Source organism: Mytilus edulis, chromosome 3, assembly GCF_963676685.1.
Source record: "Mytilus edulis chromosome 3, xbMytEdul2.2, whole genome shotgun sequence".
NCBI classification, from domain to species: domain Eukaryota; kingdom Metazoa; phylum Mollusca; class Bivalvia; order Mytilida; family Mytilidae; genus Mytilus; species Mytilus edulis.
Window position 1 is genome coordinate 55,028,785 of NC_092346.1, and position 18,348 is coordinate 55,047,132.

General features: G+C 29.9%; 1 protein-coding gene and 1 long non-coding RNA gene across 3 annotated transcripts in view; one reads left to right on the forward strand and one right to left on the reverse strand.

Annotated features, from left to right (window-relative positions):
• Positions 1-260: 260 nt before the first annotated feature.
• LOC139514356 (uncharacterized) overlaps positions 261-18,348 on the forward strand; it is a 30,777-nt gene continuing 12,689 nt past the window's right edge. The window contains exon 1 of the long non-coding RNA XR_011662603.1: positions 261-375. This is a non-coding gene — a long non-coding RNA (uncharacterized lncRNA). The remainder of the gene's footprint in view (positions 376-18,348) is intronic.
• Positions 2,792-17,119, reverse strand: LOC139514354 (uncharacterized). 2 transcript variants are annotated; one of them, XM_071303465.1, is made up of 8 exons: positions 16,958-17,119; positions 9,235-9,378; positions 8,321-8,473; positions 7,639-8,010; positions 6,695-6,856; positions 5,898-6,300; positions 4,806-4,957; positions 2,792-4,422 (listed from the first exon to the last, which is right to left on the reverse strand). In XM_071303465.1, exons 1-8 carry the CDS (start codon positions 17,004-17,006, stop codon positions 4,055-4,057), a joined length of 1,803 nt encoding a protein of 600 aa, XP_071159566.1. In that variant the 5' UTR covers positions 17,007-17,119; the 3' UTR covers positions 2,792-4,054. The 2 variants fall into 2 exon arrangements, with proteins under 2 accessions (XP_071159566.1, XP_071159567.1); XM_071303466.1 differs by lacking the exon at positions 16,958-17,119 and adding an exon at positions 10,698-10,783.

The window sequence follows — 18,348 nt, forward strand, 5'->3', positions numbered from 1 at the left end:
TTAATTTTCCTTTAAATTTTTCTGAAATTCCACAGTATAAAACTTTTTTGTACAAATCTTAGCTGGGTTGCACAGATCACCAAACTGTCATTTAGATTTTTTAAACAAATAAGATTTGTTGTATTTTGATAGACTTTATGACTAAGCATTATATAGACATTTCTAATATTATTAAGGTATACCTGGTGTAGTATGTAATATTAAATGGTTCATTTACAGTTTATTTAATAAAATGTTTTTGATATGCAAATTAGTTCGCCGACAGTAAAAAAACTTCGATAAAACGAAGCTAGGAATGTGAAAACATGTTTGTGGATTCAGAATATGATTCATAATTCTGGAGAGAGGAAATACACCAGGATTTTACTGTGTGAGGTAATGCATTAATAAAAGAAAATTGTTGTTCGTGAATTGCTTTAAATTGTAGACTTTTGATTTGTTGAAAAATAAACATCACTGTTTTCTTATTTGGTTATTACAGTGAAACCTGTTTAAATTGAGCTCTGTTTACATTAAGAAACCTGCCAAAATTGACCATTTGTACCAAAGCATACACATATATTTTTCAGCGTTTTTGCAGTATAGCAGAAAAATACTTCCCTAAAGCTTCAGTCATATTATTTTGTTTGAAACAATGATGCATGAATTGTGAGGTCAGATGTCGGCATGGTATATTTGAGTTGAGTCTAATTTAGTTGGCTTAAATCATAGTGTAGTTAAGAATGAAAATCCTTTTTAAAGTTAACTTGTGTATTTATTACATGTCTTTTTCCTCTTTCCGTTGACCTAACTTTAAAAAAAATATTTTGTTGATTTATCTCAAAGGGCAGGATAAAGGATACAATATTGATACATTATTGTCATCAGTAATGAAATCGAGTATTTGTTTAACCTTCGACCTCACAGGTGCAAACAAAGTCAGCGGGTTCAAACATTGGAATTGGCACCAACCTTCATCCTTATCTAAAGTGTAACATCAAAATATAGAAAGACATTATTGCTATTTGAAAGCAGTTCTTTCATGTCTATGAACTTTTGGAAGAAAATAACATTTAATATTTATGTTACCGTTTCAGTTTGTATCAAGCTTATATTTCGTTTGTACATTTGGTAACTTTTAATCAGTCCTGAAGTCGGTTTCACAAAAAAAACTTACGATTAAGATTGATCGTTAGCTATAAACAATTCAGTATTTACGATAAATCTTAGTCGTAAGTTTTTATGTGAAACTGACTCCTGATACTTAGATTATTAATAATTTGCAAGAGTTTGATTAGAAATTGTTTTTATTAATAGGTTCATGGTATATAAACTCTATTTGTGTGTGGCAGATCTTTATCACATCAATTTAAAAATTCTTTGTAGTTTGATATGCCCTGATAAATGCGTGTGCCCTGTGGTTAACCAAATATAACAGTGTTAAAAAATTAAATATTGATACCAATTTACACAAAGATAACAACAAACTATAATAAAAACCACAAAACCACAAGCCATCATCTTTTGTAGTTATATACTATTTATGCAGTATATAGTATAGTTAATAAATGAATGAAAGAAGAATGGATTTAGGAGGTGAACACAAAATGATAACAGATTAGTCAAAGAGTATATTTATACGTATTTGGTATAAGCAAGCAAAAGATTTTATTTCCTTTAGGTGAGAAAAATGTCTTTCAATCCAATAGCTTTATGGGAGATTTATAATATTTTCACTCAATGCACAAAAGCTTATACTGTAGATTCATAATTATTTATTGACTTCAAATTTTTTTGGGTCAAGGGTATATTTGACATTTAAATAGGAATTGAAAACAAGTACCTTTAATACGACCTTGAACCTAGTACTTAAACAAACAGTGGGAAATTATTGTATTTTTTTCTTTTTGCATGTGCACTACTGTTATTGATGACTTGACTAAGTATGGCTCTCATAGACTGGTAAAATTTCTGGCCAAATGAACAGTTTGGTTTGATGAATAAAATTTTGAAAGCAATTATTTGATAAGAGAATCATTTACAATCAAGTAACAGTTAAGCTTTGAAATAACAGGAATAAATAAAGAACCTAGTGTAAGATGGACCAAGGTATTGTGGTATTTTGCCAAGTGTGAAAAAAATTGAAATAAAAGTCATATCATTACACCAAGTTTGAAGACAACCTGGTTGATTTAGAGTTGACCATTTGTCTATCATTATCTCTTGAGTTGTAGACCATAATTAGTTTCATTGTTTTATCTGTTAGATTAACAATTTACAAAGACATGATAAAAAAAACCTAAGAAATTTAAAATCAAGTAATAATTTAACTAGTTCGTGCAATCCCATGTTATTCTATTAGTATACACAGACTTTAAATGTACTATTATGTACCTGTTGACTTTGGAATAGAACATAAAGTAGGACAGGAACAGCTCGAAAAATACAAATGGGAAGGGAATATGTGATTCATCAATTTGGAATTCGGGAAAATACCATATTTTTTCTGTATGAGGTAATGCATTTATAAATAAAAATTTCTATTTTTGAGCTGAACCTTTGACTCATGGAAATAACTAGAAACTGTTTTCAAATAGCGAAGATCATGGTGTTACTATACATGTTATATCGTATCCCAAATTGACAAGCTTTCACTGACTCACACAGTTTTTGTGTCAGTTCGCAAAAAATGTAAATCTGAATTTTGCTAAGTCATAATGTATGCCTTTGGGTAATTGAGTATATGTTCAGTTCTTTTAACTCCTTCTATACTTAATATTGCACCAAGAAACTTTTCATTATGAATAAAACATAAGGCATATATTTTAATTATAGTATCTGTTCTTAACAGTTAGAACATAACATTCTTTTCATCATTTTATTCATCATTATTAATACCAGATTCTACAGATCTGTCATAGTTGATAAAAAAGAATTACAAAATTTTACATAGTATAAAAACCAATTTTGTAGATAAAAAACTCCATTATTTCTCATTGAGTTGAGCATAACTATTATAAAAGTTCAAAAGAAGTAATGGCTTAATTCAACCTAATTCAAATATATGTTGAATATAAAAAAAAAGATGTGGTATGATTGCCAATGAGACAACTCTCCACACGACCACAGGAGACCAAAATAACAGAAATTAACATATAAAGGTCCCAGTACCACCTTCAACAATGAGCAAAACCCATACCGCATAGTCAGCTATGAATAGCATAGGAGTCATAATCGTTTGAATTGTGGCTATGACAAATGAAACATTTTCTTGTTCTCTATATCACATTAGCACCCAAATTCTGATTGCCGCTGTAAAACTTTCAAAGGGATGACTTCAGCTTTACAATTTGAAACCCTTGGTTATTTAGCATCTTTGTTAGCAATATGAACCTCTGATAAGCAAATCAGAATGGGGGAAATGAAATCTATGGAATTTCAAATTTCAACTGAAGCATCTTGTTTTTCTGTTTATTCATGTAAATTTACAGAAATGCTTGGCAAAATGAGCAGTTAATAAATAGGCCATTTTACAGTCAAATAAGATGAACACACATAGGCGATGGTCATGTCGTGAACTGTATGACAAATGATAATGAATAGGCCATTTTACAGTCAAATGAGATGAACACACATATGAGATGGTGATGTCATAAACTTAATGATATTGGTGATGGCAGTACATTAACATAATACAAAACAATACATATCAACATTTGTCATAACAATCAAAAAGATGTAAGACTAGGAACTAATTGTTGTTCGTCTTTGAGATTTCACAGAGACGCTTTTTGATGCAGTCTATCAACTATCTTCAAAATCCTGCAACCTGAGAATAACTTAGGGATTGGTAAAGCATTCATTGAAGTATTAACATTTTGCTTGAGTGCTACATTTGTATGAAAAGTATATTGGCATTGTTATCATCAGGAAGTCGCAATTATTTTCATGATAAGCGCAAGAAAACTTGTTTGCTAACTTATACTTGGAGATATTTGAAACCAAGTGTAAACAAACATATACTTTCATAGGAAACAAGAAGAATTTTAGTTCCTTGACCTAATTTGAGATGTTGTTATAGCCTGTCTATTCCTTTCGGTTCAGGTTTTGTATATTCAATAGATATTTTGAACCCAGCCACTGTTTCCAAGGCAAATTTATTTGTGTCCTTTGCACACTTAGCCCTTTTGCGAAGGTAATTGCTTGCTGTTTTGCTCCATGGAATAATTAGGTTACTGTCACCTAATCTCAAAAGCTTGCTATAATCATTCAGGTCTGTTAGAAGGATAATTGATCTTGTGTTCAGTTGACATGTGCAAGGTACTTGGAATTGAATCTCTCGTTTTTTAAAGGTTTTCTGAGAGAGCAAATCTTTACGTATGAAACCATTCATTGTCGTTGTGTTACCAGCCATTGCTGTGGTTAATTTAGCAATCTTGAGGACTGAAAATATAAAAATTTAATTAAAATATTTTCTACAATCATAATAATTTTAGTTGATATGTTTTGATTCTAAAGCAACTATGTCTTTCTTATATTTTTTTTTAATATATACTATGTTTGTTAGCCAAGCTTTGAAAATGATGAGAATACTGTGATTTCTTTAATAAGTCATTTTTGTAAAACATTTAGAAAAAGACAATCTTCTTCAGACATCTTGTTTTGTGGTCCCTTTACACTATGTCAAATGTTTTCAAGTGGTTTGTGTACTTTTACAGAAACTTGATTATGATAATTTTTTGCATTCAAAGGCAGTATTCAAAATCACAATGATATTTTCAAAAATAATCCTAGCATATTTTTTTCATCAAATCTAGACGCCTTACCAAATTGTTTACATAGATTAGTAGCCGACTCCAGAAACTCTTTGACATTCTGGATGGTATGTAATTTACAGTAGGAACATATTCCGTAGTCTCTATGCCTAGGCAGTGTTCGATGGATCACATCTATAAACTCTGTGCTATTTTGATGACAGCTGTTAATATAATGAACAACATTTAAAAGTCAGTGTCTAATTTTACATTTTGTTTGACGATAAAAACCATGCCAAAATCCACATTAGAAGTCAAAATGATTAAATTTATCAAAATATTTGCTGTGCATCTACTCAATGATAGTTGTCTCATTGACACTCATACCAAATCATCTTATTTCTAACAAATCTAGGTTTAAAGAAATTTTATTTGTAAGCATCTAATCCTACTTTTTAAAATTGTTTTGACTTGAAAGTAAGCTTACCCAATATGTAAATCATTTCTGGGATATAAATAAATGTTAGTTGACTTACAGTGAAAACTTTAAATTTCATATTACATCAGATGCAGTTATTTCCAAGTATATGAATGTTCAACTTAGTTATGTGCTGTTGTGAAACAATAGCTTTAGGATTTATTCTTTATATACTTTGGATTCATTTATTTTAGTGGGTACCAATTTTCGTGGTTTGAAGAAAACTTGCATATTTGTGGAACTTTATTTCTTGATTTTGGCACATTTTGCATACATTCCTTATAAAATTTATAAATCATTGAGCATTTAAGTTTACGTTCTTTTGTACCCACAAAATTCACGAAAATTAGAATTCAATGAATTATTAATGTATTCACAGTAAATTATTTTCTATTTCTCTGTATATATTGGTGATTTGCCGATCCACATTAATTCAACACTACACAACAAAACATAGATTGTTGCATTCTGTGATGGAACATTGTGAGTGAAACTGCAGGGGCAGATCCAGCCATTATCAAAAGGGGGTGGGGGTTCCAATGCAGGATAAAGGGGGGATTCCAACCATATGTCCCCATTCAAATGCCTTTATCATAAAAAAAAAATGGGCTTCCATAACCCCTGGAACCCTACCTCTGGTTCTGCCACTGAACTAGAAGTCCAATTAAGAAGCATTATTTACTTACCTCTCTTTGTTTGTTTTAAGGTAAATTGTGTTGTCACAACAGATTTTTGTAGTCATGTTATAACTTTTGATTCCACAGCAATCTCTTCCTTCATCTAATCCCATCTTATCCAAAACTCCTCCACAGCATAGGTCTGAGGTCTTATTATAAGGATGGTTACCACACATATCAGTTTTATTAATAATACCACCTAGCTGGCATCTATGTGTAATACTTGAATAGGACTGACTTTTCTCAATGTCAGAAGGGACACAGCAAGTGTCATGATATTCAACAGATTTTGTAATTATTTTAAATGTTTCTCCACTGAATTTGTTTTTTGTGCAACAAACATCTTGATGGCTGTCGTAACTGATTTTTCCACAGCATTTGTATTCAGTCGATTTAACAATAATGTCACCTCCTATTAAAAAAAATCATTATAAAAAAGCTTTTCTGCATGCCTAATATTAAGATTATGCATTCCTTATGGCAAACTGTACAGAAAACTGAGAGACATTGTTTACTATCCACACTGCATAAGGATAAGGGAAGATCTCTACACAGTTATCTGCCCGTATGCAATACATAATCTGTTTAAAATAAATTATTTTTTGTGAGCTTCAATTTCTTAATACATTAATCACGAAAAGTTTGTCATGTATAAGTTTTGATTTGAGTGAAACTAATTTGTAATAGAAGGTGTAGGGACACAAACTTCTGGTCTTAATCAGTAGGGATGATATACTCTTTTCATTACCATATAAGTAATACATTCTGTATCAGCATGATGTTTCCCATGCTTAATTAGAACTTACCAGGTTGACAACACTCGTGAGATGATGTGTTGTATATAACATTCCCACAACATGATTGGTGTTGTCTGTCATACAATCCATTCCCACAACACTCCTCTGTTGATGATGTAATGTCAACAGGGAGTCCATTACAACACTTCTGACTACTTGGATAGAAATGGCCTACAATTAAATAGATTTGTATATAGAATATAAATTGAATGTAGTTGTGGACATTAACAAATCACACCCATAATTTTCAAAAGTTAAGTATAAAATTCCAGAGGTCACCCTACACGTGGTCTGTTAGATCATTAAAACTATATTTGCTTTCCAACCTACATATTCATGCTTCAAAAAATGTTACATTTGAGAAAAGAAAGTATTCTATTTCCATATGTTTTAATCAAGTCTACAGTATCAGTAGCCTTTCAACCCTCAGAGGTTGTAAGTTTGAACCCTGTACATGGCAGGTGAGTTCAACTCTAATCTTTAAATTAACTATTGGATTGCTAGTTTCCTGCCAAAGTAAGATGGGTATCTCTGGTCATTTTTACTTCCTCCAATTAAAGTTGATCTCACTGATATACTGAGGATTCATTTATTTTCGTGAGTATTACTTGGATTGAGGAAATCTTGCATATTCGTTGATATCAAAATTCTTGGTTATGGCATAATCTGCATATATTCTTTAAGAAAATTGTAATTCGTTGAAAATTTTAACTTGTGGTTCCCCTATACCCACAAAATCCACTAAAATTAGTAACCAAAGCATATTAACGAATCTAAAGTAGCAATGAGCGCTGAAAGTGGAATTAAACACCAATAATCTATCATAGGTGTTGGCACATTTTTCCCTTGGTTATCAACGTACATGAATTAGTATATTTTAAAAGCTAATTCGTAAAACAGATCTTAAATGCAATATATATATATATATATATATAGAAAATTATAAAAGCTACCTTTTTCACAGCACTCAGCCTCATGTGGTATGGTCAAACTTCCATCACAACATTTTTCATCAACTGTATTATACAACTTTGTGCCACAACATTTATACTGCTTATCACTATCACTGACATTATGTAACGTACCACTGCAACATTTCTGTTTCAATTTGTCATACTCAGTGTTCTTACAAAAGGATGTTGAATAGGGCAAGGCAATGCTTTTCTTTTTGTTTCCACAATAATGTGTTGTTTTGTTGTAATATTCAACCCCACAACATTTCATATGAGTTCCTATGCTGTGTGGCTTCTTATTACTATTTCTATCCCTGCAGCAAGTTGTTGTTTTTGGGTCAATAGGTGTTGAACCACAGCAACTATTGATTCCTGGATATAGAAATAAAATAAAAAAACTTTTAACACTAATTTGAATTAGTTGTGCAATGAAAAAATAATCCTCTAATAGGGTGAAAAAAATAAATAGCTTTAATTTTGATAGAAATGAATAGATTGATCTTTTAACAAGGACATCAATATCTGTGAGAGAGAAAATGAAGACCTCCTGAAAAAACATCTCGTGTGAATTTTTTGTAATACTACTTAATTTTTTTAATTTGATTATCTAAAATGATTAACCAATAGTATAATTTTTTTTTTTATAAAGTCATATTAAATTAACACTAAGTTATCCTATTACCGTTTATTTTGTCATACAAGGTGTTGTTACAGCAGACTTTTTCTGACTTTAGGTAATGCATAGCTCCACAACAGATTTGTTCTTTGCCATCTTCTGTGAACTTTTTGGACACATTTTCACAACATATCTCAGTTTCAACAATAAATGTTTTTTCTAAAGGTAAAAAATAGAGTATAGATTCTATATTACTTATTTTTTTAATCTTGTCTCAGCCTGTAGGTTCAATAGTTGTGTTTTATTGTTGTTAATCATCAATTAGTGCTGTTATACTGATTGTCATATATTAAGTGCCTTTACCAAGTCTGGCAATCTTTAACATGTGTTATTGTGAAGTATAGTAGTCTTTTTTCTTGGAGATATCTTGAGTTGGTGGGGTCTGTTGAACGTTCCCAATTTGTTTGGTATTTCATGTTATCTTTTTAAATGTATATATGTGACAATAAGAAAAGAAAAACCGAAACAAAACTGAACAATATTCTCCACAGAAGTTTTTTTTAAGTTGTTTAAATTAGATATTATCTCTTAAAAAGCTGACATAGCTTCTGAAAATGAGATTCAAGAGTATGAATTTTCAGAACATTTAAGTGTCTAGTCCAAAAAGACAAGCATATTATTGGTACCAGTACCAAAACATATTATTCTGACGGAGTAGGCATTTTTCCTATGTTCCCTTTATTGTATGAAAGTTTTGGTCAATTGGATTTTTACATAATACACAATGTGTATAATTTTTTCTAGACATTCTGAATCATAACGATTTTGTTTACATTCAAATTGTCACAATAATAATATAGGAGACCTTGAACTTTTCCAAAAATTGTGCTGTCATCTTCCTGTTTACGTAATAGGAAACTTATACATGTATAAAGACAATATCCAATCAGTTTCATTAGTAAAATCCTCACAAAACTTACCACTGCAGCAGTCTAACTTCTGTCCATTTTCATTGACTATGGGTACTACTCCAAAATCACAGCATAGTTTTGATTCTGGATCATATTCTTTCATTGAAGACATGCATATTTCCGCTGCAACTTCCCCAATCACTAACGTTAACACTGAAAATCATGATATAATAAAATAACAACGTTTGAGCACAGGAAGTTTTTATTTATTTTTATCTATTTGATAAAGCTAACATGCTTTATAAAGTAAGCCTTTCAGTCTGTCTAATATTCTATTATTCTTTCCTAGTTAACATGCATGTCTGCTTTCTTCAGATTAAAATCGATTTTAAGAAGTGGTGAAGGTTTTATCGTAATTTGACTTGTTCTTTTTTACAACAACAAGACAACCAGATATATTCCACTTTATTAGAAGTGTTTGATTCTTATTTTTGCTCTTGGCATCTCCCTTGTTTAAAGTTTAGTTTGTTCAGCTATAGTTTACTTGTTTATATAATTTTTGAAAGTCGTTTTACTGTATACTGTGACTTTCAGACTAACAGAGATGTTTTGGACATATTAGTTTGAGAGCAACCTATCTGTCCCCACTCCCAAATTATAGAAAAAGAAAAAAAAAATTGAAGTGATAAGAAAACCACAGAAATAAAAAAATGAAAAATAATTCCAAGGAAAATCCAAGTTCTTATTTTTTAAGAGATAACACACAAAGGAATCCAATAATTATGAACATTAGTTGATCAATCTTAATGAGACAGCAAAACAACAACAACAACATTCTAAATCACCCCAATTATAACAAGTTATGATTGTATAACTTTTGTTTGGCAACCTCAAAATAAACTTGAATCAGCATCAGTTGTGTGGATCTTTAAAAGTTTACCTGACAATTTGACGCCCTGTAGTCCATTGTTTTAACAATTTAGAAGAAATTTGTCCTTTATTTTTCATTTTTTGTGTTGTTAACTTGCTGTCATATATATATATATATATATAAGTATATCAACATTTCAATTTTTTCATATTTATCAAATTTTAAATACTGAAGACATTAAATGGGGAATTTAACACTCAGTCACCAATAAAAAAAAAATTGACAAGTTAATATTTGGGAGAGGCCCTTTATTTGTTTATGTATAAAGGAAATGTTAATTTCAATTGAACTTAAAGTTAATCTTATACACTCGTAGATGTAGTAGATAATATATTGCCGGAAACATATTGTCCTTCACTCAAATAACAAGTTTCTGATCATTTGAAAGATAGGAATTAACAATTTACTTCAAAAGGGTAACTTTTGAATACGTTTAACACATACCCTTTGAAAAGTTCAAATTGTAAACAAATTGTTAATGATACGAAAAATGAAAAAATAAGGTATTCAACAAATATTGAGGACATCTTTTATACTTGGAGTACATGTTATTAAATTGACCAGAACTAAAAGTTTATGTCAGATTTATATAGCTCCTTACCCAGCAAAAGATGATAGATATTCATTTTGGTGTTGATCGTGTTGATCTAATAGATTATAAACTGTTCTTCTGAGATCGAAGGTGATAATGTTCATTTCATTCCGGGTATCTATTTAAATGTTGAATTAAAAATCCATAATTCTAGAAAACAAGAAATTTTCACAGATTACAGATTTATCAAAAATTTATGGTTATATATTGAATTTAAAAATTGGACAACCAGAAGTTGAGAACTAATTATAGGATCATTTTTTTACATCTTGAAAAAGATGTCCCTTTGTTTTGATTTGACTACAATAATTATACAATAAATCTGAATATTAATTATAGCTATAAAAAATACTGATATAAAAATATATTGGTGATACCCAGTATATTTTAACATACTGTATATTTCAAATAGCCTGTTTATGTTTATGATGAAAATTTTAAAAAACTGGTGTATTTTGAATAAAATTAACAAACGTAATTTCAATATAAAACATTAAAATCTGATATTGATCATTATATTGAATTGTATCATATAAGGCAATTACTAATGTATATTAAGTCAAACTTTTTTGGGGTAATTTTCAAAAAGAGTTATCTTAGGTGACAAGATAAGATTAAAGAGTATGAATGTCCCATTATATCATGTAAAACTTATACTATGTATAACAATGGTATTAATTATAAATTTTATAATGGCAACTTTTGAATAAAGAATAACCCATTCCCACTAATCAATTGTGTCTGATGTGAACTTGAGTTGGCAAGGTATAGTATAAAAATGTCATTTTCCTATTTTCAAACTTTTGTTAAGTACCTCATTACGTAAGCAGAAATAAATATTGGTACTTATTTGATCAATTTCCAGTTTTCAACCCAGTCTTTGAAATGTTCTGGACACATGGTACAAATATGAAGTTGTGAACGTGCTTCAAAAGCATTTATTAAGCAACTTTTCCCATTTGTTTCAGTAATATGTTCTTAAGGAGTGCCAATTTTGAGTTTTCCTGCTACGGTTTTCAACCTAAATGGTTTTTTTTATTGGTCTTTGCTGTGTCATACTAAATTGATATCTCTACAGATAAAGGAAAAGTGTCCTTCAAATTAATACATATTTAAAGTTTCGAATGTGTAATTTGGGCATTATATTTCATTAAAAATAAAATAAAAACAAAATAATTTATTAGGAACATGTTTGATTCGTTGTAAATATAACGGAATTTGATGCGACTGTCATACAAGTGAGAGGTACAGCGCTATAAAACCAGTTTCAATCCACCATTTTCTAAATTTGAAAATGTCTATACCAAGTCAGGAATATTACAGTTTTTTTTTACTTTTTTGTAGTAACTAAAATTAAATCAATTTAAACTAATGTTTTTTTTATAGGATTTACTATTTCCTTACCCAGCAGTGATGGAGTGATCTTCATTTGTGTTAATTTGGGTTTAATACTATTTTTCACAAACTGCAGACAATAATATTCATTTAATTTTAGGATATTCCTATATTTTAAGACAGAAATTTTGTTGGATAATGTCCAGAAAAAATCACCCGTCTTACTACTGTGTTAATTATTAAAGTTGATTGTTGAACCATTAATTGGAGCAGAGAACTAATTGTATATTTTTAAATAACAATGTTCTTCATAATTATCACTGATAATAAATCAGCAATAATTAGATTATAATTTAACAAGATGGGTTATTTATATGGTAATTTTTTTTGGCCAAAAAAAAAAAATTGTTTCCCTATCTTGTTTAAATGGGAATGTTAGTTTTAAAAGTGGATCCACCATAAACCACCAGTTAAGCTTAGTATATAGACTAAGGAGCAGACAATATTTGAGTGTAAGAACCAATTAAAGACCTGAAATTTACACCCAAATCTTTAAAAAAAAAGTAAACAACTTTTGACACAGTACCTTACTTGGGAGAGGAACATACAAATTTGGCTGGGTTAAGAATAAAGTTTCTTGTGATCGCAACCCTCCCCTGTTGCAACAACATCTGACATAGTTCCTAACAGACACACACATTTGGCTAGGTTAAAACTAACAAAACTATATGTTTGTGTGCTTTATAAAGATTTTATTCTAGTTCATACAATATTTTAATAATAATCAATAAAGGCAACAGTAGTATACCGCTGTTCAAAACTCATAAATCCATGGACAAAAATCAAAATCGGGGTAACAAACTAAAACCGAGGGAAATGGTCCTGATAATAGATTTAAGTTTCAAGTTTCTAGTTTGTCACATAGCAATTGATGATCCTTTTCAACAAAAGATAAAGAGATTGACTTAGATATTTTTCATATTCATGTTAAATACATAAAATCAGAAATAAAATATAAACACAAAAACAACATATGGGACATGTCTGCTAAGATTGTATATAGTATGATTTGATTAGCTGTTAATTTTAATAATTTTGGTGAATTTCTGTATTTGTTTCGTACCCAGCAATGCTAGACTGATCATCATATTGGGTTGATATATTGCAAATACTACTTACCACTAACTAAAGACGGTTGTATTTAAGGCTGGGATTCCATTTCTTTAGTCCCACATGACTAAAAATTTTCAGTTGTTTAACTCGGTGAAGATTTGAACTAATAATAAAACGAGGAATGGAAAAATCAAGATTGTATAAAGAAAAGGATTTTTCTTCCTTATTCGGATGATCAGGTATTGAAAATAAGCAATTATTGAAATTCCAAACCAAACAAGAGTATCTTTAGATATTATCACAATTTTCATCTTGTATAAATTCGGATAAAAATTCAGCCCCAACTGACAGTCCAATGTCTGAAACATCAACATTGAATGTCTTGATTATATCTTTATGTTCTTTGTACATGTAGGAATTATAAAAATTAATTGTTCTTTCATCTATTGAAGTGGGTCTACTTCTAAATGTCTTTTGTGTTAATTTTCAATTATTCAGTTGAAATATTTCCCACATCTCCATTCATTTATAATAAAGGAATAAACAAAGATGGTAGGTATGCATTAATTAGGCAATTTTATGAAAAATTTTATTTATTTTTTCAACGCTATCAATAAAATTATTCTGTTCAAAACTTTAAGCTATAAGGTATTGGGAAATCTGGATTCAGAATATCTCATTTTTGTTTTCTGCTTGAATGGAATATTCTTTTCCCCCATCAATTTGGGAATCAGAATACCAAGGATCAAAGTATAGAGGTATATATTTGAGATATTATCACCAATTCATTAATTTTACTCATTTAATGTACTACATCTCAAAATTTAATGATTCATCGAATAGTAATAATATTTTAGATATGAATATTTCACTTGTCGATAGTGTATACTCTTCCTGTTTCGTATGATGACTTCCTAATTTCCCATTGCACAATGATTTCTAATTTTGCAATTAAACTGTATTTTGAATACTAATGATATATACTCTCAAGTTTTAATGAAACATTTACCGAAAGTGTAAATCAGGTTTTTTTTTTCAAATTTGCTGATTGCTGTTAGCTAAAGCACATGCACTCACTGATTTGTGTTCCCTTTTTTTTAGCTCACCTGGCCTAAAAGGCCAAGTGAGCTTTTCTCATCACATGGCGTCCGGCGTCCATCGTCGTCCGTCGTTGTTAACTTTTACAAAAATCTTCTCCTCTGAAACTACTGGGCCAAATTAAACCAAACTTGGCCACTATCATCATTGGGGTATCTAGTTTTAAAAATGTGTGGCGTGATTCAGCCAACCAACCAAGATGGCCGCCATGGCTAAAAATAGAACATAATAATAAAATGTAGATTTTGGATTATAACTCTGAAACCGAAGCATTTAGAGCAAATCTGACAGGCGTGAAATTGTTAATCAAGTTGAGATCTATCTGACCTGAAATTTTCAGACGGATCGGACAACTGGTTGTTGGGTTGATGCCCCTGAATTGGTAATTTGAAAGGAAATTTTGCCGTTTTTGGTATTTATCTTGAATATTTTTGTAGATAGAGATAAACTTGCAACAGCAATAATGTTCAGCAAAGTAAGATCAACAAATAAGTCAACCTGACAAAAATTGTCTGTTGACCCCTGAAAGAGTTACAACCCTTTACAGTCAATTTTTAACAATTTTTATAAATTTCATAAATTTTTGTAAATTTTTAACAAAATGTTTTCCTCTGTAACTAATTGGCCAAGTTCATTAAAGATGAAGATAATTGCAAGTAGCAAGAATGTTCAGTAAAGTAAGATCTACAAACACATCACCATCACCAAAACACAATTTAGTCATTAATCCATCTGTGTCTTTTGTTGAATATGCACATAGACCAAGATGAGCGACACAGGCTCTTAAGAGCCTTTAGTTTTGTTCTAACTTTACTTATATGACAAATTGATAAATGCTCCTACAGTGAATGTCAGTCACACAAAATTACCGTACAAATCTACCATTTTTTTTTTTTCATTTTATATCTAGTAATTAGAGGTTTTATTTTTATATATATATATAAGGGTGCATTGCTGCTTCCATTGACCAAGTAAATGTAATCATTCTCCTTTAGCTGTGCTTGTAGAATAATCCTTTAGTTGACAGTTGGTAGAAAGGGGGCTTTCTGCTTCATGGGTTCCTGATTGAGGCAGTTTTGAATTTAGAAAAACAAAATCAAGTTTTACTGTTACATTTGGTGCCTTACTAAGAACCAATGGAGAATCAATTAGATTAAATGAGTTTAGCATAGGTAATGAGCTGCATCTTCTGAAAGAAAAGGTAATGTGAAATCATTATATAGTATAATTAAAGTTTATTTTTTTGTTAAATTGTTATTCTGACTTACACTTAAACTTTTAACAAGATTGTTAGCTATGTGGTCAGTCTTTATATATGTGGTCATAGAATAATATTAAATTGGGATGTTCCACTTATATTTAGATCATTTTTTGCATTAATATATCCAGAATACTTTGTACATATGTTTACTAAATACGTCAATCAGCACCTATCCTTTATTTGAAACTTTTCATTGTTGTTTGTTATGATCATGATCAAGTATGAGGTATATAAATCGAGTTCATAGTTGTTATTGAACTTCTAATCTTAATTCTCGATTTTGTATAGATTTTGTAACGCTAGCATAACAAAAATAGTCATTCACTTTCTATTTTAAGTAAGGAGATAATCTGGAAATATTTTATCTATTTAAAATATACTAAACTAATAACAAAATTTTCAAATATGGGTAAGTGTTCCAATGCATACATGGAAAAATACTATTACAATAATAAGATAAATATAAAGGAGGATAAAATGAAGGTATCCAGCATGTCTTGTTTTAACAATTTGCAATGAACATCTTTTATAAAATTTAGTTCTGCTTTTTTTTAAATCACTATGCTTTTAATAGTACAAATATTTAATAAAATCTTTTTTACCTTTATCCATCCATATAAAAAGGTTTCAGACAGGCATATATTCTGTCCCAAATCCAAAGCCTGTAATTCAGTGGTTAATCAGTGGTGGATCTAGAATTTTTAATAAGTGGGGGCCCACTGACTGCCTAAAAGGGGCCACTCCTGTCACGCTCCAGTGATTTCATATATTATCAACCAATTTTTTTCTCAAAAGGGGGAGGCAGGCTACTTGCCCCCTAAATCCGCCTCTGTTAATGTTGTTGCTGTAAATTATATATGGATTTTTTTCTTCATGATTTGGTACATAATTCAGGCCTTTGTATTTTTAATCGTTTTACATTTGTTATTTCTGGGCCTTTTATAGCTGATTATGTCATATGGGTTTTGCTCATTGTTGAAGGCTGTACTGTGACCTATATTTGTTGATTTCTATGTCATTTGGTCAGTTGTGGATAATTATTCATTGACAATAATACCACATCTTCCGTTTTTTATTATTTATCTATTAGTGTTAAATAACTAATAATAAGGGTATAAAAAAATAATTTTCAGTTTTAGGACATATGCATGAAAGTAATTGCAAATGGTTGAACCTTCCACCAGAGTTCCAACTGAAGTGGATGTAACCAATTATAGGCAATCCGGCTGCCTTCAGCAATGAGAAAAATCGGAACCCTATATAAATATGTTGGTGCTTAAAACAATCTTTGGTATACTCTCAAGTTTGCAAAGAGTATATCTTGAACAGAAGAATCTTTTCATTTTTCCCAGGGTCAATTAAGATTAAAAAAATTGATAAGATATGTTTTGTAAAGATAATGTGGAATCATTATATAACATGATTAAAGTTTTTGTCTTGTTAGATTTGTGTATATTCTTACCCAGCAGTTTAAATACAGTCTTCATTAACAGTTTGACTATGGTCGTCATTTGTCTTATGTGTGGTCAGTCTGTAGAAATGTGGTTTTTATCATATTAAATTTGGATGTCCCATGTATATATTAGATACTATTTATATATCCTGTATTCATATACAAACTTATATAAATAACATTTTACATATACATGTATAAACTAGATTTATTTCCCCAATCCTTTATTTGAGAATTTTCGCATTTGTTTACTATCATAATCAAGTAAGTACGCTTTAAAAAATCAAAGGTCATTGAACTGTGTGATACCTTATATGGTTTGTAAATTTGGCACCAAAAAAATCTTTGATAGGATAACTGAAGATATTTAAAAAAAATATGTTTATGCTTTGATTCATTGTGAAATAAAGGTAATCATATAATAAACAAATAACAAAGTCTTTTTTTTATATCGGTTCTTGTGTACCTGAAAAGCTATGAATGAAAAAAAACTAGTATTTTAAATTTTTAGCATATAAAATTGAAAAAATGATATAAATGAAGGTATCCTGAGTTCATCTTGTTTTATCAACAAATAGCAATATACACTTTCTATAAGATTTATCCCATGATATACATTATATCATAACATAATGCTTTTATGGGTAAAGTGAACTGACAACCTGCATGATGTAGTCAAGTTGGGGTGGCTACCTAAGTGTATTTGATTTTTGTCTTTCCATATTTAAATACAATTATACAAATCAAAGACAGCAAAACCCATGTTAATACTGCATAATGCTTTTCATACAGGGACAAGTATATATTTAAAAGGCTTTATTTATCCTATACTTGAAGTTTGATAACCATGCAGTTATAAATTTTCTTGATTAGTTATTTAAATTTTGTCAATTATATATTGATGGAGCTTTTTATAGCTACTGATACCCTATTGGTTTTGCTCATAGTTGAAGGACATACAGTGACCTAAAGATCTTTCACTGGCAATCATACTACATCTTCTTAATTTTGTAGGAAATGCTACATGTTATAGTTTTATCAATGAGAATTTAAAAGGGTCTTTTCTTTGTCTTTGGACATATGTCAACATTAATATCTTCATAGAGGGGATTTAATTGATTAATTCCCCTGTCACACATCTAAGCTTTGCCAAGAAAAAAGTATTCAAACATCATAATTAAAAGGTGCCATATGTATAACATTTATATGATCTTAATTTGTAAGTGCATTTGTTCATGAAAAAAATAACAATGAATAAATTCCCCAAAAAGTTGTGAGCCAAAAATGCTATTGAAATGCATTAGTGCTTAAAACAGAACTTTGGTATACATTTATTTAAAATAACTGTTTACAAAACAGAATTTTTCAAAATACTAAAAAAATGTGTATCCCAGGAAAAG

What these genes read in the sequence shown, in the direction of transcription:
- LOC139514354 (XM_071303465.1), bottom strand. Translation starts at nt 17,006, where the DNA reads ATGACGACCATAGTCAAACTGTTAATGAAGACTGTATTTAAACTGCTG. An exon ending in GACTGTATTTAAACTGCTGG is followed by an intron (nt 9,379 to 16,957) that starts GTAAGAATATAC and finishes CATGATTTTCAG; the next exon opens with TGTTAACGTTAGTGATTGGG. An exon ending in GGCTGAGTGCTGTGAAAAAG is followed by an intron (nt 6,857 to 7,638) that starts GTAGCTTTTATA and finishes ATTTAATTGTAG; the next exon opens with GCCATTTCTATCCAAGTAGT.